Source organism: Panthera pardus, unplaced genomic scaffold (assembly GCF_024362965.1).
Source record: "Panthera pardus isolate Hobbes unplaced genomic scaffold, ASM2436296v1 HiC_scaffold_17, whole genome shotgun sequence".
Taxonomy (NCBI): domain Eukaryota; kingdom Metazoa; phylum Chordata; class Mammalia; order Carnivora; family Felidae; genus Panthera; species Panthera pardus.
This window is the reverse complement of record NW_026526732.1, coordinates 59,773,290-59,799,362: the sequence shown is the minus strand read 5'-3', so window position 1 is coordinate 59,799,362 and position 26,073 is coordinate 59,773,290. Positions and strand designations below refer to the sequence as shown.

General features: G+C 33.7%; 1 protein-coding gene across 7 annotated transcripts in view; it reads left to right on the top strand.

Moving 5' to 3' along the window:
- The window catches only part of GRIK2 (glutamate ionotropic receptor kainate type subunit 2), a 654,159-nt gene that overhangs the window by 472,303 nt on the left and 155,783 nt on the right, over positions 1-26,073 (top strand). For 6 of the 7 annotated variants that reach the window (XM_053904616.1, XM_019442973.2, XM_053904617.1 and 3 more), the window contains exon 12: positions 14,221-14,444. In XM_053904616.1, the coding sequence (XP_053760591.1) occupies positions 14,221-14,444 (224 nt within the window). Of the gene's footprint in view, positions 1-14,220; positions 14,847-26,073 lie in introns of those variants that run through there. The other variant, XM_053904621.1, reaches the window with a different exon arrangement.

The window sequence follows — 26,073 nt, the reverse complement described above, 5'->3', positions numbered from 1 at the left end:
ATAGGAAAATTAGTGTTTATTTGCATTTTAACTGGAAAAGGGAATAGAAGAAGTTGATCTAGGAGTGCCTTCTAGTTTGCTTATGTGGCTTGCAAGTGTTATTCACCTTGCAACTCTTCTTATTCCTCTCATATTGATTATTCTAAAGACCACTTTGATTTTTAAACTCCTTAGCATAGTTCTTTTTTAATCTAGTAATAACGTATAGATAATCAGAAGCTATAACGTGGATTATAATACTGTCACTTTTCCCTCTTGAATCCATTGTACTTCTTAAAATACTAATGACAGAGTGTGTATAAGTCCCGTTTCAACTCCAGGTTTTGCAGAATTAATGTAAATTCTAATAATGAATATCATTTTGTATTAATCCATTATTAAAGCAACAGGTGGGCAAGCCAATAAAATCATAGCACAACTGTACATACCTCAATTTACATATACACACTTCAGCTGAAACACTAATTAGGCCTTCCCAATTATTTGTTTCCATTGTTAATCTTCCCTATGCCACAGTGAGCACCTGAGAAATGAGACTGTCCTAAATATCTTTGTATCCTATACTTTGTCCCAGGCCTGGTGCTTAGTGAGTCTTGGTAATATTTTATCAAGGAATATTTGTAATTGTGACAAATATCCTAAATAAATTGATTCTAAATCAATTCTAAAATTATTTGAAATTAATTAATATCCAATTTTAAAATAAACATCATAATAAAACATTTTATATCATTGATTATTTATAGCTATTATAATTTACTTATTACTTTAAAATAGGTCCTGAGAATTCAATATGCTTAATCTCTTATACTGAAGAACAGTTTACAAAGCAGAATTACAAGTTCACAGTTCCATTAAGAGATTCCCTCTAGTTCATAGTCACCCATCTTAGTGCTAGTAGTTGTTTCTTGGTCCACTGCTTGTGATACCATAGCATGTAAACTGGGAAATGAAAAAAGGTTTAACAGAAAATATATAGGTGAAATAATAGCTTCAATCAATAACAAGAAATTGTGTGAATGTTTTATAGGTTCAAGAAATAACCCGCAGTTTTCAATACTATTTTGAGTTGCTTCTATTTTCTTTTACACTTTATTTATTTATTTATTTATTTATTTATTTATTTATTTATTTATTTATTTTTGAGAGAGAGACAGAGACAGAGCACAAGTTGGGGACAGGGAGAGGGAGAGGGAAACACAGAAACCAAAGCAGGTTCCAGGCTCTGAGCTGTCAGCACAGAGCCCGACATGGGGCTCAAACTCACAAATTGTGAGATCATGAACTGAGCTGAAGTCAGACACTTAACTGACTGAGCCACCCAGGTGTCCCTCTGTTTTCTATTTTGAAACTTTTCATATAAATTCATTTCAAAGAAGACATGCGTCATCTTTCTCTTTTCAAAATATTATTTGCTTGATAAATATATAATAACAATAAGTTTGAGTAATACTGTGGATTTTTCCTTGTTTTGTTTTTGTTTAAATATGTAACTAAGGATTACAGAATATAATAGAATATTTTTCATATTTGGGTGATTGTCTTCAACAGAATAAAATGTTTTCACTTACAATTTTAGACGACATTATTTATTTTATTAAAAATTTTTTAATGTTTATTTTTGAGAGAGAGAGAGAGACAGAGCATGAGCAGGGGAGGGGCAGAGAGACAGGGAGACACAGGATCCTAAAGAGGCTCCAGGCTCCAAGCTGTCAACACACAGCCCAGTGAGGGGCTGGAACCCACGAACCACGAGGTCATGACCTGAGCCAAAGTCAGATGTGCAACTGACTGAGCCACCCAGGTGCCCCAAGATGTTAGTTATTTTAAATCGGGAAATCTATATATCTGAAATCCAGAACAAAAAATGTCAGAGACACTATCATTCAGTTCTTTGCTCATGAATAACAGATTGTCGTAGATTCTGAGTCTGGAGTTCTCTCTTGTCCAGCAAGAGAGGGGGACACAGGATTAAAAATGTATGAGAAGCTAATGTCCGGGAGGAGACAAGAACCCCAAGTAAGGGTTGTCCTTGTTCCATTTTTATTAGGATCAGACAGTGAAACTGTGAACATTAACTTATGGGCATGGGGAAAAGGGGGTTTTGGAGATATGCAGTGTTAGGAGTTTGAGTCAATACAAAATAAGATTCTGGTGCTGGGTGGAAGGTTGTTTACAGCAAACATGATGCTCCACCTCTGTTTACCTGAACTGGTCTAGGGGACAGATAAGAAAGACAGAACATGATACCTCAGGTTCAACAAGGCATCTGCTAATTAGTTCTGCTCTGGGCAACTCTGACCCTGCTGTGGTCTATAGCCCTACTTACTGGTTTACTTAATTTGGTCCTTCCTGTGAAAGCAGTTTTCTGCCTTTGTCCTATATCTTTGTCCTATACTGGGGGCCTTTGCCCCATTTACCTAATCTTATTTACCTAATCTTGTTTATCCAAACTTGGGTGTGTTCATCCTGTGGCTTTCTAATTCTTTATGCCTTGTTAACCCATTGGTGCAAGCTCAGGGACTTCCTAAGCTTATTCCCCACAACAGATATACTAAATTCCACTTTGAATTATTGATATGAATGATTTCAGATTATTTTTAGTAGAAATTTAGTTTTCTTGGAATTATCAATGTGGAAAATACTCCTCAATTTCTGTGTACCCAATTTTTTCAAGGGAGCTAAGCTAACTCAACTACTATGTTAAAAAAAATAAACTAAGGGTTGAGCATCCGACTCTTGATTTGGCTCAGGTCATGATTCCAGGGTCATGGGATTGAGCCCTGCATTGGACTCTGTGCTGAGCATGGAGCCTGCTTGAGATTCTCTCTTTCCCTTTGCCCCTCTCCCTCGTTCACTCACATTCTCTCTCTCTCTAATACAAACAAACCACAAATGAATCCCATGGAAATACTGAAGTTAAAGGAAGATATTGTAATATAAATATTAATATTTATAAGCCATCCAGTTGGGAATTCACAGCAAAATCAGAACAGGGTGGGAATACAACACAAAACAAAAACCATTAAGTCCCCCCTCAACCTGTGCTCCCCCTACAAAAAAACCATCACACTCCAAAACTGTTTTGGAACCATGGCTCTTCTGAGCAATTACCAGTTGAGAAGTTCATTTTTCATTTGTGTCATTAATGGCAAGTTTGTTAGATTTAGTCAATATCATATGAAATTACCAGCAGGCTTACTTAAGCATTAATAAATTAATTATTGCTTGTGTTTAATACTACTGTCTGTGTTTAATTCTTTCTTAATTCTCTCTGTTTAGGCTCTTTATGTGTAACAGAAATCTCCTTATTTTATAACTCAATTGCCTACTGTACAATTGAGGTTTGTACGTTACTACTTGGTTTGGTAAAAAGCAACTGAAGGCATATTTCTAAAATATAAGGTTATGCCTTTGTGAACCTACAAATAGACATTATGATGTATAGTGTATATAATATATGTAATTTATAGAAGTTTGAAGTTAGGTTTTCACATTTATGACACATTTAACTTTAATCTCATTACTTTTTTTTCTTAAACACAACCTAGTGAGTACAAGCTAAATTAATGGCATGAGGTGACTTCTTGTTTGTTATAATAACTGAAACCCAATTTATCACAGAAATATTAACTATGAAATATATTACCAGTTTTCAATAACTATTTTTAGTTTTATAAAAATAGAAATCATGCAGAAGGAAAATCTCACTTTTGTAAGAAGATAAACCTCAGGAATATATATATTTTTTTCTGTAAAGACATTTAGGGAAGTACTGGGGATAAATGTTTTATGCATTCACTTGATCATTTAAAAATATTTAATGACTGCTCTGTCCCAAACACTGTACTAGGCACTGGCAATGCAGAAGTGGACAAAGTATAGAAACTCCTTTCTCGAAAGAGATGTACATTCTTTTGGAAGGAGGACAACAATAAATGACATAATTTCAGGTCACTCTAAGTTTTATGAAGAAAATGAAAACATGGTAAGGAGATAAAGAGTGATAGAGTAGTGGTTAATAAAGATCCCTTTGAGTGACTGATAACAGAACCTATACATCAAAACATTAAAAGTGAGTGAATAAGCCATGTAGACCTATGAGGAACAAGCTTTCCAGGCAAAAGAAATAGTAAGTTTAAAGGCCTTGAAACAGAAACGTGTTCACATTTAAAGATTAACAAGGCAACCAGAGTTATTGGGACAAGAGTGATCCCCCTAAGACCAGGAGAGTGATAGGAACTGAAGTTGATTACATAATTAGGGGCCATCTCTTGTAGTGCTTTGTAGGCCAAGATTAGGTTGTATTTTATGTGTGCTAGAAATCATTGGAGAATTCAGAGCCAAAAGTGATAATCTGGTATATGTTTTAAAAAGAGCTTGTCTTCGGATGAAGAATAGGCTCTAGTTGGGCAACAATGAAAGCAGGGGACCAATTAGGAGGCCACTGTAGGAGTCCAGGCAGTGTAACCAGGTGGATAGTGGTGGAAATGGTATGCCACATGTACAGAAAGTAAACTATGTTTCCCTAAAAGTGCACACAGAGGCGAAAGCATGTGTTCACATTATTCATTGTGAAGAGTTTGGTAAAGTGTGGGATCACTTATAAGTTACACTAAAATTAATATCATAATTAACTAGCTTAAATGTCTTAGCTAAATCAGTTAAAATATTTCCAATTTTTTCAAGCACACTTACCACTGTCGTAAGCATTTCACAACATTGTGGAAACGAAAAGTTCTTAGAACTGGTTTTTCCAGTTTGTTAAATTACAAAAACTTTCAGAAGTATGCATAAGATGTTTCACTGGCCAGAGCATGTATTATAAAATAATATCATTATGTTCTTTCATTACTAGGACTTTGTAAAGAAGGTTTTCTCAGCATGATCAAATTAGGAGTCATTGTGACATTCATGAACATATGCCTTGTTATCTAATTTTTGTATTAGGTAATTGGAAATTAGACCAATAAATGTTATCATTGTTCTTTGAAACTGTAATCAAGGATTGCTATTAACTATATAGAACTCCATAAAAAGAATTATTCTGTTTTCCCCTAGATGGGTTAGTTCACTAGAAATTACATTAATGTACCAATAAATCTTATTTCTAGAATAAGATCAGAAAAAAGTTTAATTTTGAAATTCTCTGGGTAATTTTCTTTGAAAATTTTAGTAAGTTAAACTGTATTTAGTAAGTTGAAACTGTATTTAGCAAACGTTTACCAAGTAGTTCCTTGGTGTCAGATTTTGTCCAATGCCCTACGGATATTTGATTGGTTATTATGAGAATAAAACAATTTGGAAAATTTCATATAGAATGATAGAATATTAAATTAAAACTTATTAATAAGATAGTGCTGCCCAGGCATCTTTGTGAAATTTCCAGGGAGAAACCCTTTACCATAGCAACTATGTTCTAATTAATTTAATCAACACAACATTAAGTACTACTAACTGAGGATATGGTTAAAATTATTATCAAAAAAATAGACTTTTTAGAGTAGTTTTAGGTTTATAGAAAAACTGTGCAGAAAGTAGAGTTTCCATACCTTCTCCCATTCTGCTTTCATCCCCTGCCCCACTCTAGTTCCCATGATTATTAACAGCTTCCATTAGTGTAGTACATTTGTTACAGTTGATGAACAATTTTTGAGACATTAGCTAAAGTCCATGGTTTACATTAGGGCTCACTCTTTGTATTCTACAGCTTTATATTTTTTGATAAATTCACAGTGTTATGTGCATTATGATTTCTTACAGAATAGTTTCACTATATTAAACATGTTTGGTTCCATTTATTTGTCACTCTGTTCCCCTGAGCCGTTGTCAACCACAGAGCTTTTTACTTCCTGTGCAGTTTTGCCTTTTCCAAAATGTCATATAATTGGAAGCATACGCTATGTAGTCTTTTCAGACTGGCATTTTTCATTTAGCACTATATGCATTTAAAGTTTTTCATGACTTTTCCTGTCTTGATAGCTCATTTCTTTTTATTGCTGAATAATATTCCATTATATGAATGTACCACAGTCTGTTGATACATTTATTTTTTATTTTATTTTATTCTTTTTAATATGAAATTTATTGTCAAATTGGTTTCCATACAACATGCAGTGCTCATCCCCACAGGTGCCCTCCTCAATACCCATCACCCACTTTCCCCTCCTTTTCACTTCCCATAAACCCTCAGTTTATTCTCAGTTTTTAAGAGTCTCTTATGCTTTTGCTCCCTCCCTCTCTAACATTTTTTTTTCTTCCTTCCCCTCCTCAATTGTCTTCTGTTAAGTTTCTCAGGATCCACATAAGAGTGAAAACATACGGTATCTTTCTCTTTATGACTTATTTCACTTAGCATAACACTCTCCAGTTCCATCCACGTTGCCACAAAAGACCATATTTCATTCTTTCTCATTGCCAAGTAGTATTCCATTGTGTATATAAACCACAGTTTCTTTATCCATTCATCAGTTGATGGACATTTAGGCTCTTTCCATAATTTGGCTATTGTTGAGAGTGCTGCTGTGAACATTGGGGTACAAGTGCCCCTATGCATCAGCACTCCTGTATCCCTTGGGTAAATTCCTAGCAGTGCTATTCCTGGGTATAGGGTAGATCTATTTTTAATTTTTTTGAGGAGCCTCCACACTGTTTTCCAGAGAGACTGCACCAGTTTGCATTCCCACCAACAGTGCAAGAGGGTTCCCATTTCTCCACATCCTCTCCAGCATCTATAGTCTACTGATTTGTGCATTTTAGCGACCCTGACTGGCGTGAGGTGATATCTCAGGGTGGTTTTGATTTGTATTTCACTGATGGGGAGTGATGTTGAGCATCATTTCATGTGCCTGTTGGCCATCTGGATGTCTTCTTTAGAGAAGTGTCTGTTCATGTTTTCTGCCCATTTCTTCACTGGATTATTTGTTTTTCGGGTGTGGAGTTTGGTGACTTCTTTACAGATTTTGGATACTAGCCCTTTGATATGTCATTTGCAAATATCTTTTCCCATTCCGTTGGTTGCCTATTAGTTTTATTGATTGTTTCCTTTGCAGTGCAGAAGCTTTTTATCTTCATGAGGTCTCAATAGTTCATTTTTGTTTGCCCTTGCCTTTTTTTTTTTTTTTTTTTTTTTGCCCTTGCCTTTGGAGATGTGTAAAGTAAGAAATTGCTGTGGCTGAGATCAGAGAGGCTTTTTCCTGCTTTCTCCTCTAGGGTTTTGATGGTTTCCTGTCTCACATTCAGGTTCTTTATCCATTTTGAGTTTATTTTTGTGAATGGTGTAAGAAAGTGGTCTAGTTTCAACCTTCTGCATGTTGCTGTCCAGTTCTCCCAGCACCATTTGTTAAAGAGACTGTCTTTTTTCCATTGGAAATTCTTTCCTGCTTTGTCAAAGATTAGTTGGCCATACTTTTGTGGGTCTAGTTCTGGGGTTTCTATTCTATTCCATTGGTCTGTGTGTCTGTTTTTGTGCCAATACCATGCTGTCTTGATGATTACAGCTTTGTAGTAGAGGCTAAAGTCTGTGATTCTGATGCCTCCTGCTTTGGTGGTCTTCTTCAATATTACTTTGGCTATTCGGGGTCTTTTGTGGTTCCATACAAATTTTAGGATTACTTGTTCTAGCTTTGAGAAGAATGCTGGCAGAATTTTGATTGGGATTGCACTGAATGTGTAGATAGCTTGGGATTGCACTGAATGTGTAGATAGGATTTTAACAATACTTATTCTTCCAATCCATGAGCACGGAATGTTTTTCCATTTCTTTATATCTTCTTCAATTTCCTTCATAAGCTTTCTATAGTTTTCAGCAAAAAGATCTTTTACATCTTTGATTAGGTTTATTCCTAGGTATTTTATGATTTTTGGTGCAGTTGTGAATGGGATCAGTTTCTTTCTTTGTCTTTCTGTTGCTTCATTATTAGTGTATAAGAACGCAACTGATTTCTGTACATTAATTTTGTATCCTGAGACTTTGCTGAATTCATGTATCAGTTCTAGCAGACTTTTGGTGGAGTCTATCGGATTTTCCATGTATAATATCATGTCAACTGCAAAAAGTGAAAGCTTGACTTCATCTTTGCCAATTTTGATGCTTTTGATTTCCTTTTGTTGTCTGATTGCTGATGCTAGCACTTCCAACCCTATGTTAAATAACAGCAGTGACAGAGGACATCCCTGTCGTGTTCCTGATCTTAGGGGGAAAGCTCTCAGTTTTTCCCCATTGAGGATGATATTAGCTGTGGGCTTTTCATAAATGCCTTTTATGATGTTTAATTATGTTCCTTCTATCCCAACTTTCTTGAGAGCTTTTATTAAGAAAGGATGCTGAATTTTGTCAAATGCTTTTTCTGCATTGATTGACAGGATCATATGGTTCTTTTCTTTTCTTTTCTTAATGTGATATATCACATTGATTGATTTGTGAATGTTGAACCAGCCCTGCAGCCCAGGAATGAATCCTACTTGATCATGGTGAATAATTCTTTTTATATGCTGTTGAATTCGATTTGTTAGTATCTTATTGAGAATTTTTGCATCCATATTCATTAAGGATATTGGCCTGTAGTTCTCTTTTTTTACTGGGTCTCTGTCTGGTTTAGGAATACAAGGAATGCTGGCTTCATAGAATGAGTCTGGAAGTTTTCTATCCCTTTCTATTTCTTGGAATAGCTTGAGAAGGATAGGTATTCTCTCTGCTTTACATGTCTGGTAGAATTCCCCAAGGAAGCCATCTGGTCATGGACTCTTATTTGTTGGGAGAGTTTTGATAACTGATTCAGTTTCTTCGCCAGTTATAGTCTGTTCAAGTTTTCTATTTCTTCCTGTGTGAGTTTTGGAAGTGGGTGGGTGCTTAGGAATTTGTCCATTTCTTCCAGGTTGTCCAGTTTGTTGGTATACAATTTTTCATAGTATTCCCTGATAATTGCTTGTATTTCTAAGGGATTGTTTGTAATAATTCCATTTTCATTCATGATTTTATCTATTTGGGTCATCTCTCTTTTCTTTTTCTTTTTCTTTTGAGAAGCCTGGCTAGAGGTTTATCAATTTTTTTTTTCAAAAAACCAACTCTTGGTTTCATTGATCTGCTCTACAGTTTTTTTACATTCTATATTGCTTTTTTTCTGCTCTGATCTTTATTATTTCTCCTCTTCTGCTGGGTTTGGGGCGTCTTTGGTTTGCTGTTCTGTGTCTATTTCTTTTAGGTGTGCTGTTAGATTTTGTGTTTGGGATTTTTCTTGTTTCTTGAGATAGGCCTTGATTGCAGTGTATTTTCCTCTCAGGACTGCCTTCGCTGCATCCCAAAGCGTTTGGATTGTTGTGTTTTCATTTTCATTTGTTTCCTATATTTTTTGAATTTCTTCTCTAATTTCCTGGTTGATCCATTCACTCTTTAGTAGGGCGTTCTTTAACCTCCATGCTTTTGGAGGTTTTCCAGACTTTTTCCTGTGGTTGATTTCAAGTTTCATAGCATTGTAGTCTGAAAGTGTGTATGGTATGATCTCAACTCTTTTATACTTATTAAGGGCTGTTTCGTGACCCAGTATGTGATCTGTCTTGGAGAATGTTCCATGTGCACTCGAGAAGAAATTATATTCTGTTGCTTTGGGATGCAGAGTTCTAAATAGATCTGTCAAGTCCATCTGATCCAATGTATCATTCAGGACCATTGTTTCTTTACTGATACTGTGTCTAGATGATCTATGCATTGTTGTAAATGGGGTATTAAAGTCCCCTGCAATTACCACATTCTTATCAATAAGGTTGCTTATGTTTGTGATTAATTGTTTTATATATTTGGGGGCTCCCGTATTCGGCACATAGACATTTACAATTGTTAGCTCTTCCTGATGGATAGACCCTGTAATTATTATATAATGCCCTTCCCTTTAACTTAAAGTCTAGTTTGTCTGATATAAGTATGGCTACTCCAGCTTTCTTTTGACATCCAGTAGTATGATAGATATTTTTCCATCCCCTCACTTTCAATCTGAAGGTGTACTCGGGTCTAAAATGAGTCTCATGTAGACAGCAAATAGATGGGTCTTGTTTTTTTAACCATTCTGATACCCTATGTCTTTTGGTTGGAGCATTTAGTCCATTTACATTCAGTGGTATTATTGAAAGATATGGGCTTAGAGTCATTGTGATGTCTGCAGGTTTCATGCTTGTAATGATGTCTCTGGTACTTTGTGGTCCTTGCAACATTTCACTCACAGAACCCCCCTTAGCATCTCTTGTAGGGCTGGTTTAGTGGTGATGAATTCCTTCAGTTTTTGTTTTTTTGGGAAAACCTTTATCTCTCCTTCTATTCTGATTGACAGTCTTGCTGGATAAAGGATTCTCGGCTGCATTTTATTTCTGTTTATCACATTGAAGATTTCCTGCCATTCCTTTCTGGCCTGCCAAGTTTCAGTAGATAGGTCTGCTACTACTCTTATGTGTCTACCTTTGTAAGTTATGGCCTGTTTATCCCTAGCTGCTTTCAGAATTTTCTCTTTGTCCTTGTATTTTGCCAGTTTCACTATGATATGTCATGCAGAAGATCTATTCAAATTACATCTGAAGGGAGTTCTCTGTGCCTCTTGGATTTCAATGTCTTTTTTGCTTCCCCAGATCAGGGAAGTTCTCAGCTATGATTTGTTCAAGTACACTTTCAGCCCCTTTCTCTCTCTTCTTCTTCTTCTGGAATTCCTATGATATAGATATTGTTCCATTTGATTGCATCACTTAGTTCTCTAATTCTTCCCTTATACTCCTGGATTTTTTTATTTCTCTTTTTCTTAGCTTCCTCTTTTTCCATAATTTTATCTTCTAATTCACCTATTCTCTCCTCTGCCTCTTCAATCCCTGCTATGGCCACCTCCATTTTATTTTGCACCTTTTTTTATAGCATTTTATAGCTCCTCATGACTATTTCTCAGTCCCTTGATCTCTATAGCAATAGATTCTCTTCTGTCCTCTATGCTTTTTTCAAGCCCAGTGATTAATTTTATGACTATTATTCTAAATTCTTGTTCTATTATATTGCTTAAATCGTTTTTGATCAATTCATTAGTTGTCACTACTTCCTGGAGTTTCTTTTGAGGAGACTTCTTCCGTTTTCTCTTTTTGGGTAGTCCCTGCGGTGGCTCCAAACTGCAGGGCACTTCCCCTGTGCTGTCTGGAGTAACTTGTGTTGGTGGGTGGGGCCGCAGTCAGACCTGATGTCTGCCCACAGCCCACCGCTGGGGCCACAGTCAGACTGGTATGTACCTTATCTTCCCCTCTCCCAGGGAAGATAGTGGTGTGGTGTGGCCCATGTCTGGGCCTCTTGCACACTGCCAGGCTTGTGGTGCCGTTTCGATGGGATCTGAGTTATTAGCTGGGATGGATATGCAAAGTGTACAGGGGTGGGAGGGGCAGGCTTAGCTGGCTTTGCCCTCTCTGGTGTCCTGCGGGAGGGACCCTGCAGCACTGGGATGGAGGCAGTCCCGTTGGAGGCAGTCCCACAGAAGCACAGCATTGGGCTTTTGCACAGTGCAAGCAAGTTCAGTGACCGGAACTGGTTCCCTTTGGAATTTCTGCTGGGGGATGGGAGAAGGAGATGGCACTTGCCAGTGCCTTTGTTCCCCAGCTGAGCTTAGCTCTATCTTCTGGGGCTCAACAATTCTAACTCCTGGCGTCCTCTCGCCCTCCCCATGAGAGCAGAGAGGTTGACTTTTAACATTCCAGGTGTTAAGTCCTGCTGGCTGTCAGAACTCATGGAGTCCGGCCCCTCCACTTTTGTAGCCAGACTCAGGGGCTCTGCCTTGCTGGGTGTGCTGCCCCTCCACTGCCCCAGCTCCATCCCGCCAGTCTGTGTAGCACGCACCGCCTCTCTGCCCTTCCTACCCTCTTCTGTGGGCCTTTTGTCTAAGCTTGGCTCTGGAGAGTCCATTCTGCTAGTCTTCTGGTGGTTTTCTGGGTTATTTAGGCAGGTGTGGGTGGAATCTAAGTGATCAGCAGGAGGAGGTGAGTCCAGCTTCCTCCTACACCACCATCTTCCCCTCTCGATACATTTATTTTTTTTAATTAAATGTCAAAAGTGTCTGTTTATATCTTTTGTTTCAAATGACTAATTTCTTTTATAATTGAAAGAATTTTACTGTGTGATGTTTTGTCTTATGTTCATTTTATATTTGGGATAGAAATTTTACTTTAGGCAATGCTAAGTAAATTTTGAAATTTGATGGATGTCTAATCAATCATATTAATATATGCCTGTGGAACAACTTTTTTTTTTTAGAATAATGTAGTGGTTTTGTCTTAATAGATGTTACTTGAATTGTTCCCTAACTTTTGTTAATATCTATTTTGAATTTAAAAAATATTTTACCAGCTTAAAGCATGTTCACTTACATGCTTTACATGTTATAAAATTTTGCTTTTCATGTGCCTACAGTGAGGGAGGGTTACAAAAGTGAAATGGTACATAGATAAACTGTGCTGTACACTCAACCCCCTGAACAGAAGTAAGCCACCATTTCAGGTTGTCCATTTTTTAACCTAGAATCTGTTTCTTAAATGATCACTCTTTTTCCCTAACAAACATCTTTACTTTTTCAAACCATCTGTAGTTCCTTCCCTTCTGTCTTAGAGGAAGTGCTATTTCTTCCTTGTGGAAAGCATTCCATCTTCCTAAATTCTGCACCTGACCCTCTAAATTCTCAGTGACTATAATCTATTAATTACTGACCTTACTTCTATATATTCTCCTTTCCATCTCTACAGATTCTTTAATAAAGGAATGAATGAATGTCTCCATCATTCCATTCCAATAGCTTGGGGTTTAGGTCCTGGTTCCAATGCTCAGTTAGCTCTGTGACCATGAACAAGTTTTTGACTTCTCATAGATTCAGTTTCCTTATCTTAAAATAGGAATAATAGTAGGATTGTGTAAGGATTAAATGTGACAATTCATGTAAAGTGCTTACCACACAATGCCTGTTGCACAGCACATGCGTAAAGAACATTACCAAGTATTATTGCTAAATTGATATTTTCTTAGATTTATGAATATGTAATGTGATGATATCCTCTCCAGGACCCTTAAGACCTGTTCTTTCCTTCCTAACCTTTAGAGAAATATCTCTCTGTCTTCATTGCTGCTCAGAGGTACTCTGTTCAGGTATCTGAGTGCTCCCCCTTTCCCACACACACCCAAAACACAAATGCACCCAAACACATACCCAGAATAATATCGTCAACAAACTTAGCCTTTTAGTGAAGTTTCTTTTTTTAAGTTCTCCAACAGTCCTCGAGGTAAGAAGACAAAACCCAATTTCATTATTTTGTTCATCTTTCTGTAGCTCTCTACAAGCAGCATTTCTTATTTATCTTCTGAAAGCCCAGTATGTTTATGAAAATAAAAGGAAAGTAGAGATATAGCTTCCCATTATATATGAGAATAGATGCCTTTATTATTTAAAATATTAAAATTATTTCCTGTAACATATTACAGCTTAAGTTCATCCCTGACAGATGGTTATAACGTGATGAGTGAAAAGCATTAGTAATTTAACATATTTAAGCTACCGTGGAAAATTAGCAACTTTGTGAAAATTGAAAAACTCATTTCCTAATGCGATTTAGGCAAGGCTGCAAGGATTTTCATTAAATAATATAAAACAAATTAGAGGGATAGAAACAAAACTCAAGGGCAGTAAACACAATCACATTAAAAGATGATTTTCAAAATGTTAACTATTTAAAAACTAAAACCTTTTAACAACTCTATAGTTTTAAAATAAGGAAAACATGTTTCTTGATTATCAACGAAATGATTTGAGGTAGATATTATTATTACTATTTAGAATTTGACCAAGTTTTTTAGCGATCCATAACTTATATTAAATGTGTTTTTTTAGTTTAGATTAAAAATAATTATGAGAAGATTCCACAGCATAATAATTCAGGTACTGAATATACAATAGTTTCTTCAGTTTTTTCATTCCATACATTTTTTTTTCTTTCTTTAACTACTTGCAATAAATGCTGGTTTGCTAATCTAGAAGGACATAGAAATGAGTAACAGAAAAATCAAATGCTTCAATTCAGGGTCAAGAATGCTTTAAATGTTAACATAATAGTTACTCAGACAATTCTCAAGTATAAAGTATTTGTTTTGCTTAATTTGGATACTGACTTCTTTTTTGAGACTTAGAACCAATTTTTTCCCCTGTTTTCTGTTTCTCTCTACAGAAAGCTGACCTTGCAGTTGCCCCACTGGCTATTACCTACGTTCGAGAGAAGGTCATCGACTTTTCCAAGCCCTTTATGACACTTGGAATAAGTATTTTGTACCGCAAGCCCAATGGTACAAACCCAGGCGTCTTCTCCTTCCTGAATCCTCTCTCCCCTGATATCTGGATGTATATTCTGCTGGCTTACTTGGGTGTCAGTTGTGTGCTCTTTGTCATAGCCAGGTAACATGCTCACTTTTGTGATTTTTTTGGCAATTGTTACCTCCTTTTTCTAACTAATAATTGTCAAAAGTCACAATAATTTTACTTTTCTTCTTCTTTATTTCCCTTGGGGTGCTGAAATAATGAACTTTTAAGAGTCACATACCTTATTAAAATATACTGTACTGCCTTTTTGGGCAGAAAGCATGCTGGTTGTGTCAGTAAGCTATAACTGTGGGAGAGTTTACTCTTTTTAATTAGAATCTAAAAGCAGTCCAAATTATTATTCCATAAAAATTATTTCCTCATTTTGCTCTTGAGCGAGACAGTAAAATAGTGTATTTTACTAATTTGAATTGATAAATAAGTCATAAGAAAAAAAAGAGGTAAGATTTAAAAGGAGGCTTTTTTTTAATGAAACAAGGCTAATTAAAAATGAGCACTTTATGTATAAAAAAACTACCGTTATTTTCCACATAAAATTACTCATTTTTCTACAAAATAATTAAAATGTATAACTACAAATATGTTTTTGCTCTATTATCAAAATTAAATATTAAATAAGAAGGTTATTTTTTCAATTGTATTATATAGCTTCTTCTGATAAATTTGTCACTAAGGATATTTATCCTTTCTTAAACTTATTCTTTTCTCAATGAAGTCATATATTTATTTGTTCCTAGCAAAAAATAAACAAACAATAAAAACCCACTTAGTTCATTCAATTAAAAGAGGAATCACTTCTAGAATAGCATAAGATTTTTGATATATACACATTTTTATAGGTATACACAGATATTTTTGATATTTACATATAAATGTTATGAAAACTTATAATTCCCCCCAATTGATTTAATATTGACACATGAGTCCTTCAGACAATTATCATTTGCATTTGTCTGAAAATTTGTATTGGAACCATGAGTACATATAGCTTTGGTAGCTGTATGGTAGATCATGTTAATATTTGTATTTGAAGTTTAGAATTCTCCCCTCAAAAACGAGAATTTGGACTATAAAATTCATAAGTCTTTAGTTCTAACTTTTTCCGTATCTTGTGAAGACAAAACAGCCTTTTCATTTTTGAACATCTTTGCATTAGTTACATATATTTTATAGCGGCCAATGTAAACCATCCGTTTCATATGTAGTCAGAGAAATGAGTTCAAAGATTACAGTTTAAATAATTCAATGGTTGGAGAACTCTACAGCCTGCCCACAAGGCAAACAGAAAAATAAATACTCCAAAGTATAGAAAAAAGTCTTTCATGCTGTCTGCAGGTACACCTGTTCCTTCTTAATCAAATTAACAAAAGTTCCCAGGAAGGATAAAATCAAAACCTAGGGGCAAATGTCCTGATACCATTCTGAGACAATTGTGCAGGCATCAGTCAAGCTGAATTAAGTCTAATGTAGTTTCCAGGGGACCTTAAACAGAGACTATTGAGTTACCTCAAACTTGTATTAGGAATTTCAGATATTCCTAATTTTCTGAGCCCAAATCTTCTGAGATTACATTCAAAAGCAAACACTGAAACATCTGAATTATTTTCCAGCTTAAAATTACATTTGCAAATAGAGACATGGAACAGCTATGCAGTGATCTAATTTTCAAAATATTTTTAACTCTCACTGGTAACTATCAAATAAAATAGTGATATAATATCTGTATAGTTGTGGTAACCTGTGCTAATTTTACACAAAATAAATACATCTATGTCATTCTTTTTGAGAATGTAACATTAGTTGATATGCCCTTTTTTAGTGTCATTAAATTTTGGAATATTACTGTTATATTTTGTTGTTAGTTATTAAATGAATGGAATTTGAAAATGATTCTATTTCAGATCTTATTCAATGCAAACAGTCTCATACAATTTCAAAAATTAAGTATAATATCTTCATTTATAGGTAAATTAACACATATTTTATTAAATAATAAACAATGTTAGATATCCTATATTAACTAATATATATCTTGGTAAATAGTACATAATATGAAAATAAATTCTTTGCAGATTATTCCTGAAATATTTTATTCAATACTCTATATTAAAATAATGTATAAATATTTGCTAAATTTAAAAACAACACACTAAGAACTCAGATTAAAAGGAAATTCTTGAAATAGAATCCAATTAAATTCTTAACTGAACTTCCAAAGCCAAATAAATTTATATAATTAAAATCCAATATACTTCACTTAAAAAAATATTCAGTCTCATATGGTATTGAACTCCTCTTACAATGAAAGTTCATAATATGCAAAGCAGGCAAAATGTCCAGATTTCATTGCAAAACTTAATTACCTTTCTAATATAAATGGTATTATGGTATTTCTTATCAATACAAAATAAACACAGAATTTTTATTTTACCTATGAATGAAGACTGTGTCTTATGTTATTTAGAGATCACTAATGAACTTACTAATATTATTATATTATATTAATGTTAACATATAAATATGGCATTTTATTTATGTATACTTTTTATCTTCATCTCCATAATAATTACAGAGAAAGACCATTTACATTTGAAAAAATTCTCATCTCTGTGTTTCATTCTCACTGAAAAGCACAGGAACAAAGTTCTACAATAATACCATGTCAACAACAAAATTTTGTAATCAATTAAGTACTGATCATAATTGTTAGAATTTATGTTTTCTAAAATTAAATTTAAAAGCAGATTGTTACTGTGATAGCTCTTAAAAATTTCCCTTCACCCTTCCTATATAGAAAAAGATTATCTAAGAAATACTTAACAAATGCTCTAAATTTTTTTAACCATTATTAAGAAAGAGATATATGGTCTTATTTTCTTGGTATGGTTTCATAATCTATGGTCTCTTGCAAATAGTTGCTTTCTTGTTTATAGCATAATGACATAATCAGCATGCTTGTCTGAATTAGCTGAGAACTCTTTTCACAGTAAAGATAAGCCTGAGGTACAGCATTCTAGATATGGAATGGCCTTATCCTGGATATCCTAACCATAGCTCTTGGCTGACAGAAGATTAGGAAGAAATCTTATACATGACAAACTTGTACATAATCATGTTTGTCCCTAAACCTTTCCCTCTCTCTTTCTATTTTCCTCTGACCTAGGTATATTAGTATAGAGACAGCAGTTAGTCATATAAAGAGTCTGGTTAGGAAATCCACCCTTTATACTCAGAATGAGAGGTATTTTTCACCTTGCTTCAAATATTTTCTTTATTAAACAACTGATAATATGGACACAGTAGATACTATTTATAAAATGGAGCCAATTTAAATGCCCATAATGTTAGAAATTTTTTTTTTCTTTTAACAATAGGTGTCTTCAAGACCAGAGCTGTTTTGAAAATCAGCATGTAAATCTTGGTCTAGAGTTCTTAGTAATTTGGTATAGAGGTGAATAACTGAAGACCAAACTTAAAAGAAGAGACTAATGCTATACACATTTTCCTCCAACAGGATTGATGGAACTGTAGTAATAATTCACTAAGCGTATAATAATATTGCATATTTTATTGCAATTTTAAGATTGACATTTTAAAATTAAATACAAATAAACTGGGGAAGAAGAGTAATACTAAACCATTTTTTTTGTAAGAATTTTATTACAGAGAAATTTCTTAGGTTACTTAAATGAACAAGTGAATATGATCAAATATAGGAAAAAGAGTAAAAGAAAGCTAGCAATATTGGCTAACCTGGCCTTAGCAAAGATAACAAATCCAAGAATATTCGGTATGTGTTAAGTACATAACATTAGTTTTTCTAAGTTAAAAAGAATATAGGAGTTTCTTATGTGTTTTGGGGTTGAATTATTTTGCATGATTTTTATAATATTAGAATCTCATCTATTGTATTATTGGATTAGACAGCAGGAGGTGGTCTCCCTAGAATCTGCTCAAGGGTTTATAAATACGGTGACCACCAGGATTGTCTTGACACACATTTTGGCACTAGCATGGTCTGGAGTCACAAGATGACAAGGCTACTGCCTTACTGAGAGTTCTTACATTTGTAAAAATATTCTGTATTTCTCTTGGTGCTCGGAGGTAAAGATGTTCTAAACATAGTGTTTTTGGCGGTTTAACTGAGTTTAGAAAGCCATGTCCAAAGTGCTTGCATCAACAACTTTGATCTAGGCTCCTGGCTAGTGTGCAATAGCTTTTATATTCTTGTCACAATGATGGGTGACATTTAATGTACAGTGAAGGACAACAATGACTTATTATGCACTTGGAAATGGATAACTGTTTTGGTGGGATGTTCAATGTTAAACTAATATGCTGTCAGAAAGACTGTTGTCACATTGAAACGAAATGCCAATTTTGTTGTGTGCCTTTGCCACCACTTGCCCACCTCTTACTAGAAAACCATTTCAGTTTTACCTTTCCATAACACAATTTTAGATATATTTTTCTTTAATTTTTTAGATATGTTTTTTACTTAAGTAAATTTCAGGAAAACCTATCTGCTTTTATTGATTTAGCAGTTTTCTGAGAATTTAATGAAAATTTGGTTTGAAACAATGCTGTTTTCTAGTATGCCTTTCACACATATGAAAGTGATTATTAAAATTGATTATATTAGCAAATACCTCAGCTATGGACCTAAAAGTCATCATCGATTAAAACTAAATGCACTTTCAAACCACATTTCCATAGGAGATGAAATTACTTCTACATTAATAAAGTTTTTTTTCACAATTGTTACTTGGTAAATCTATTATAAAATAATTTACCTCCTTATTTGTAATGATTCCAATGATGTTCATGGCTACAAAATAGAGATGGAGTTATTACACCAGAAAAAATTCTTCATTTGTACTAGTAGAACCAAAGCAATTGAAAGGTTAAATTGGTGACTTATTTTCAGCTTATGGTGAATACTGTATCTAGATAATGGAGGCAGTGGAAATTTTGACTGCAATTGTAAAGGCTGAAGAATCAGAATCTCAATCACTTTAAGAAAAAATAAACATATTTTCTACCTCTACATTTTATAATTATGCTAGACATTTACAAGAATAAAAGATTTGAAAAAATCAAGTAAGACAAAAACAATTTAAAATTAAGCTACTTATTTTGGTAATCTTCTGTAATCTAATGCTTTTTGGCATCTTCTTTTAAAGATAATTGTACTTGAGTTTCTTTTAGGAGTTTTAATCTCTCTTACCAAATTAATTTTTGACAGAATTTTTTTATTGTTAGGGCAAAAGTGAATGAAAATGCAAGAGCAGAAGTTTGATAGCCCATTTTTATTTTTCATATCCTATAGGTAAATTATTTTCCTCTTTATTTTTCCTTGCCTCCATCACCAAATTGAATTCAAGACTTCTAGAGGTGGAAAACCACCTCTCTGTGTAGTCATTGCAAGAATGTCCTCTCAGTAAGTATCCTGGCCAATGAGCTTCTGAGGACTATGGTCACCCTATTATAATTTGTTTCAATTTAGAAGTTTCACAGTGTCTAGCTCTGAAAATCACAGATAATAATTTTAATAAATTATACTCTATAGAGAGTAATGTTAAGAAACTCGAGAATGCTAAAAACTTGAAGACAAATGTTATTAAATTATTATACTTGCTACCAACAAATGACAGCTCTGTTTTTAATGAATCCTTTATGGAATATGTAATTCTGTTTTTACACAACACACACACACACACACACACACACACACACACACACACACACACACTGATGAGAAGCAATAGTCTTGTAAGAGATTTTTTTCTTTGAAAGATTTAGAAAGGCGTATAGTGTCATTTTTGACACTTGCCACTATGTTTCATACATTTCTCAGTAGCCAATTCACATGGAAAAACTAATAGGACAAGAATAATACTGTGAATGGCTGTTTCTCTTCCTCTTTATTTCTTTCCTTTGTGTGTGTGTGTATGTGTGTGTGTGTGTGTTTATGTGTGTGTGTGTATGAGAGAGTTTTAACATAAGAAAGAAATTCTTTGAGATGACTCTTAAGAACCAACAAGATAAAGAGAACCAATCATTTGTTACCAAGTGATGCACTTATTCTTCCACATTTTGTAGTCTCTAGACAGCTACTTCTCCCACAGCTGCCGAGTACTGTGAATTGTTTGTAAGAAGTCATCTTCCCACCTTGTTCTTTCTGTGTTAATTCTCAAAACAAAATTGTGCTTCTGTTTTTCTATAGCCCCCAGAAAAGTGATCCCCTCGGACTTTCCGGACGAGGGGTCTCCATCATCTAACAAAGGTCTTTATATTCTGAAAAGTAGGGTTTTTCCCCCTATCTGTCTCTGTGCAATGATTGAGAGTACTCTGCTCAAAAAAGTCAGTTGCCTTGAAAAATGTAGAAAAATAAGTCAGTTTTTTTAACGGTAAGCTTGATACCTAAGTTAGTAACGTTTTCACCCGGATAAAGGTGTCCTTTTGTTGTAGATTCTTTGGTGTGAGAGTTCTTTCAAATGGATGTTTTCCTATATAGTCTTGTACTAGCTGGTGGGTTTTGTGGAGGAAGTCATTGAGAGAGAAAAGGAAGGAAACTAATACAAATTACATGTCAACAGTGGCCAGGTTTTATCTAAGAACCATGGAGAGATTAATTCATTAGCTTCTTTTTTCAGTAACTTTATATTTTTTAAGATTTGATGTAAGGAATGAATGGATATACACAACCACACTATTATACCGGTAGCGAGTGAGATTTGAAATGTTTCCCTTGTTTAATGCTAGCATTATTACCCTTTTTAAATTCTAATTGATTATAGGGAGAAAGTTGTCTTAAAGAAAAGAAAACAGATTTAGAAGAAAATAGAAAATAGAAAAGGAATTTATATCACTTGGTTCATTTTGACTGTCATGTTAAATTCACTTTTTCCTTGTAAGATTTTAGAAAAAAAAGAGCTTGGCTAACTTTTTAGTTATTATTTTTAAAAGAGTCCTGTATAAAATATTTGAGCTACATGTTAGCAGTATGTTGTTTTATAATAACTTGAAAGAATCACTCAATTAGCTACACTTAAGAAATGTGTCTTTATCTTTAGAATTGCAAATAAGGTAGGTTAAAAATATTTCCAGTCACTTAGGCACCTAAATAGGACACATTAGCAAGCCACACATGTGCAGATTTGCCTCATAAACATGTAAACTTACTTGTTTTATAAGTCATTTTTCTAGAAATGCTCACTTTCTTCCCCTAAAAATTACTAGCTGCATATTGTAAAAAAAATCGCACCACATTATGAGCTTTTCTAGCAACTCAAAGTGCTATTGATATTCTTTTGATTTTTTTCCATAATTCATGGATGAGGAAGAAATATCACTAATATTAAATGAAAATGTATAGATGTAATTTTTAGTGGTAATTTATGACTTATTTCTTCATGCTATGTAAAAATAATGCACTCTATCCAAATAATTAATGAGTAGGAGATATAGTGTCATCAACCAGTGTAACTTCATCCATTACAGCATGTCACGGCACCTTACTTGCTATAATTTTTTACATTCCATTACATAATTACATCATTCAAGTTAAATTGTTTTCATATCAATCCTGTTGGGTATATATACATATATATATTTTTAGAAAAAATATCATATGTCTCTCCAATTGCAATAGGGATTTCAATATGATATTCAAATAGTAAGAGCTGGACAGTATCCATTTTGTATGTAAATAGAGTTAGTAAAACAGACGACAACACAAACTATTCTATTGATTTTCAACACCTATAAATTTTAATATTTTTAGTTAAATCTTACGTAAAGAGGGACACTATAAAAATGTGCAGTTATCTCAGTTATAAATATGTTGATTTTATACCTACTTTTGGAATTTTGTTTGGAAGCCTAGAAATTAACCTGACAGACTTCATGACAAAAACCTTATTAATGAAGTAATTATATATGCATGCACTTTAAAACTATAGTAATTCTTTCTTTTTTTTTAATGTACACTGGATTAAAACCTATGTTTAGTTTCAGTACTATACCAAATCTATAAAAGATAATTCTCTCTGCCCCGCCCCAGCCTGGATAATATTTAATTTCCTGCTATTCTTTATGAAAGATGTTTAATCCAAAGTTAATTATTATAAAATATTTCCCATTTTCATGTGCCCCTATCTGACTACTCTTGAGATGATAAATGAGGTGAATGAATTTATAATAGATTTTTCTATTAAATTAATGGATTTAATATTTGAAGCAAAGGTGAAATTGTAGGTTTTGAATGTTACTGGCATGATAAACATTATAAACAGAATAGGGCTACAACTGTCATCTAAGTTGGTTCAGAATATGCACCTGAATATTATTTTAACATAATAAAATTAGGTAAGTGTTTCCCTGCTTCCCTTATTATTATTGGTACTGAGAATGGGGGTGCTGGGAGGTGTGTTTCAATATAAGTTTAACAATTCACTAGACTTACTGAAGATATGTTTTGGAAACTGGTATTACTAAAGTGATATTACCAAAAAAATAAAAGGAAAATAAAAAGAAAATAATGAAAATTTTGTTGTAGAAGGAGATGCAAAATCGATATTCACATTCAGGGAACTGTATGTTGATTTAAAATTTTTCATATCACTGCTTCAATTTTCAATTAGGGCTTCAATTTTTTTTTTAAATCAGGAAGATGTTAAAAATTATATATAAGACATTTCTTCTGCCCCCAATTTTAAAACATTCATGTTGATATCTGCTAAGTCAGATATTTGAGTTGCAAAAAAATTAGTGAATGCTTTCCAAACATACTTCAGTTGTTTTAGATACTTAACTGCAAATGCAGTACATCCACTTAATTTTAAAATATTTTATTGGTATATTTGATACAATAGAGTATAATTTCAAAAGATATTCAGTTGGAAGGAAAGAAAGCCCAAAAGTCATTAGACCTTGTGAAACTTATTAAAATTATTTTATAGTTAAAAACTCAATTAGAAAAAAAACTTTATGTGCCTTGCATGTTCATGGTAGCTGATGTGCTATTTTTTTTATAATCCAGATATTTGCGTATTAGCCAAATCAACTTAAACATCCAAGTGATGCTAGAAAATGAGATGCTACCTTTCCAATGCTAGCTTCAGGTTCTTGCTGATAAAATTATTTACTTATTGAGTGTCCATTTCTCTAAAAGTATAGTCTGTTTCATTTTCCAGTATTAGAAACGACATGGCTGCTTGACTGACCTGAGGACAGTCTGCCTTGAGCCTTTTAATACTGGACTTAATGCTTTAAAATCCTTAGCAAGTGTTTGCAAGCTAAACACTTGCTTCTGGTATGTAAGTCTAAGAAATAATTCTTTTAAATGTAAATTATGTTCAAACTAATTTAAAAATAACTGTTTTTGTAATGTTTGGTACTTCACTTACAAACAAATAGCTATATAGGTAAGAAATTATTGATAGGACAAACCTGTGCTTTCTTATGCAATATTGATATGCAAGCCATTTTCCTTATTATTTCCAATTTAAAGCCACTCTTAATTTAATTTGATTGGACAATTGGGTGTTTAAAAGAACTGTATTAGTAGCTATTTAATGAGGCTATATGAAAGCCACTGTATAATTTTAAAAATTGATTCCAGCTTTAAGTGTAGAATTATATATTTTTATTTTACACTTGTAAAATTAAGTTGAATTTTATGGCAACCAAAATAATGCCTTTCCTTCGGGAATCTTAAAATGATCAGTAGATGATTATAGTAAGGACTTTTTTGTTCCATCACAATAAAAACAATCTTAGGTAGTTTAAAATTGGAGTATGTTGCAGTATACCATTATAACTTAACTTTATTAAAAAGTTACTTAGGATAAAAATAGGTCATAAGGATCTGAAATTAGACTACTGTTGAAGTTAATTTCCTATATCAATTATAAATTTTAAATGGTAATTAAGAGGAAGCCTTACAATTTGAAAACCCTTGTTATTTATTGTTTCTTGTTATATATTTATAGCTGATAGTAATGTTTATTTCTCCTCAAGGTTATATTTTAATGAAAATTGATCATAATTTAAATTTGCTGTTGATAAATTACAAATCAGTGGAACTGATCATTGTTACCATCTCATTAAGCCCTTCCAATCCATTTAGATCTACTAAATAATATGTTCAGTAGCATATTATTGTAGCATTCATATACAGATAATCCTTGTTCTTCATTCTGTGTAACTTTGGTGACTTTCTGGTACTAAAGCTACCAACTAAACAATGCCAGCGTTAATTAATGAACAACACATGGCATACAAATATAACATAAATGGTGTATATTGTTCAGCGATGTGATGGTACTTGCTTAATAACTGGCTATGGCAAGGAGAGAATCTTTGATTTGTAGCAATTGACAATTTTAGTGGTGTAAAGATTGCTGATATGATTAATACCAAGCTACCAGTGATGCCTTACTGAATTCAGATTTGGAAAGATAGGTACAAAATTGGCTCTTCTAGCCATATAAGCCGGCTCCACAATACTGCTAATATATAACATGTTCAAATGAAGGGATAAGCATAGATCATAAAAGTGAATAGCAGGTAGCATAGGTGGATGTGCTTGTACAGATATGTAGGATGTACCGGAAAAATATGTGGAAGATAATGGCAAGGTTATGGAGCCTCAAAAGCAAAAGTGAAGAGCTGGGTTTTTATTAATGCAATTAGAATCTTTGAAGTAATTCCAAACTTAAGTATTAATCAATCCTTTCTCTCATGGAAACAATTAGCATTATTTTTTGCAGTTAACCACACATTAAAATATCTATGGAAAAAAGAAAATACACTAAGGAAAACTTCAGCAAGGTGACAGTCTCATGGAATGAGTCCTTGTAGATTCTGGTATTTTCTGAATGATTGAGATGTTATCATTAAATTAGAAAATTTCAACTCTTTACATGGAAACTTTTAAACTACGAGATGGTTTTCCTTGCTTATAGTTGTTAATAAAAAGCATTAAAAGGAATAAAATTGTCTAAGATCATTTGGTAATAATATATACACAAATTAACATCCTCTGAAAGTTCAGTAATAGGTTCAGAGCTTGTTAGTAGGAATAGGTTCACATGTAGGTAGTAGGAAACCTGACTAAAAATAGGAGGTTTACTATTCTCATGGAACCTAAACTTAGGCAGGGCAAGGCTGAAACCAATGCTGAAAGGTGATATCAAGAAACTTGGCACCTTCTATCTGCTTACTACACTGTTCTTAGAATGAGGCTTTTATCCTCAGGACTGTGAGATGGTCACGAAAACTCCAGCCATCCTTTCTGTGTCTTAGGCAGGAAGAAGGTAAAAAGGAAAAGCAAAAGACAAAAGAGAGTGTCTTTACCTCAGAAAGGAAAGTCTCCCTCTTCTCTATATGTTCTCAGCTAGAGTTTTATTTCCTAGCTGCAAAAAAGGGTACAGATTTGTTTCTTTTATCTGAATATACTGTCACCTCAGTTCTTTTGTCAGTAAGATGTTATCAGGTATGTAATTGGCTGTGCCTATCAACAAGACTTCTTAAAGTGTGAAGTAATGTTCAGCCACACATGAAATTCTCCCAAATTCCTTATTTGAAATGTCCATTTCTGAAGTTTTCTCTTTTTTTCTTGTCTGTTATCAGGGTGCCTATTTTTGAATAGCCCGACTATTCCCTTCCTGTTAATGTTTTCAACTGGTATTCTCTTTAA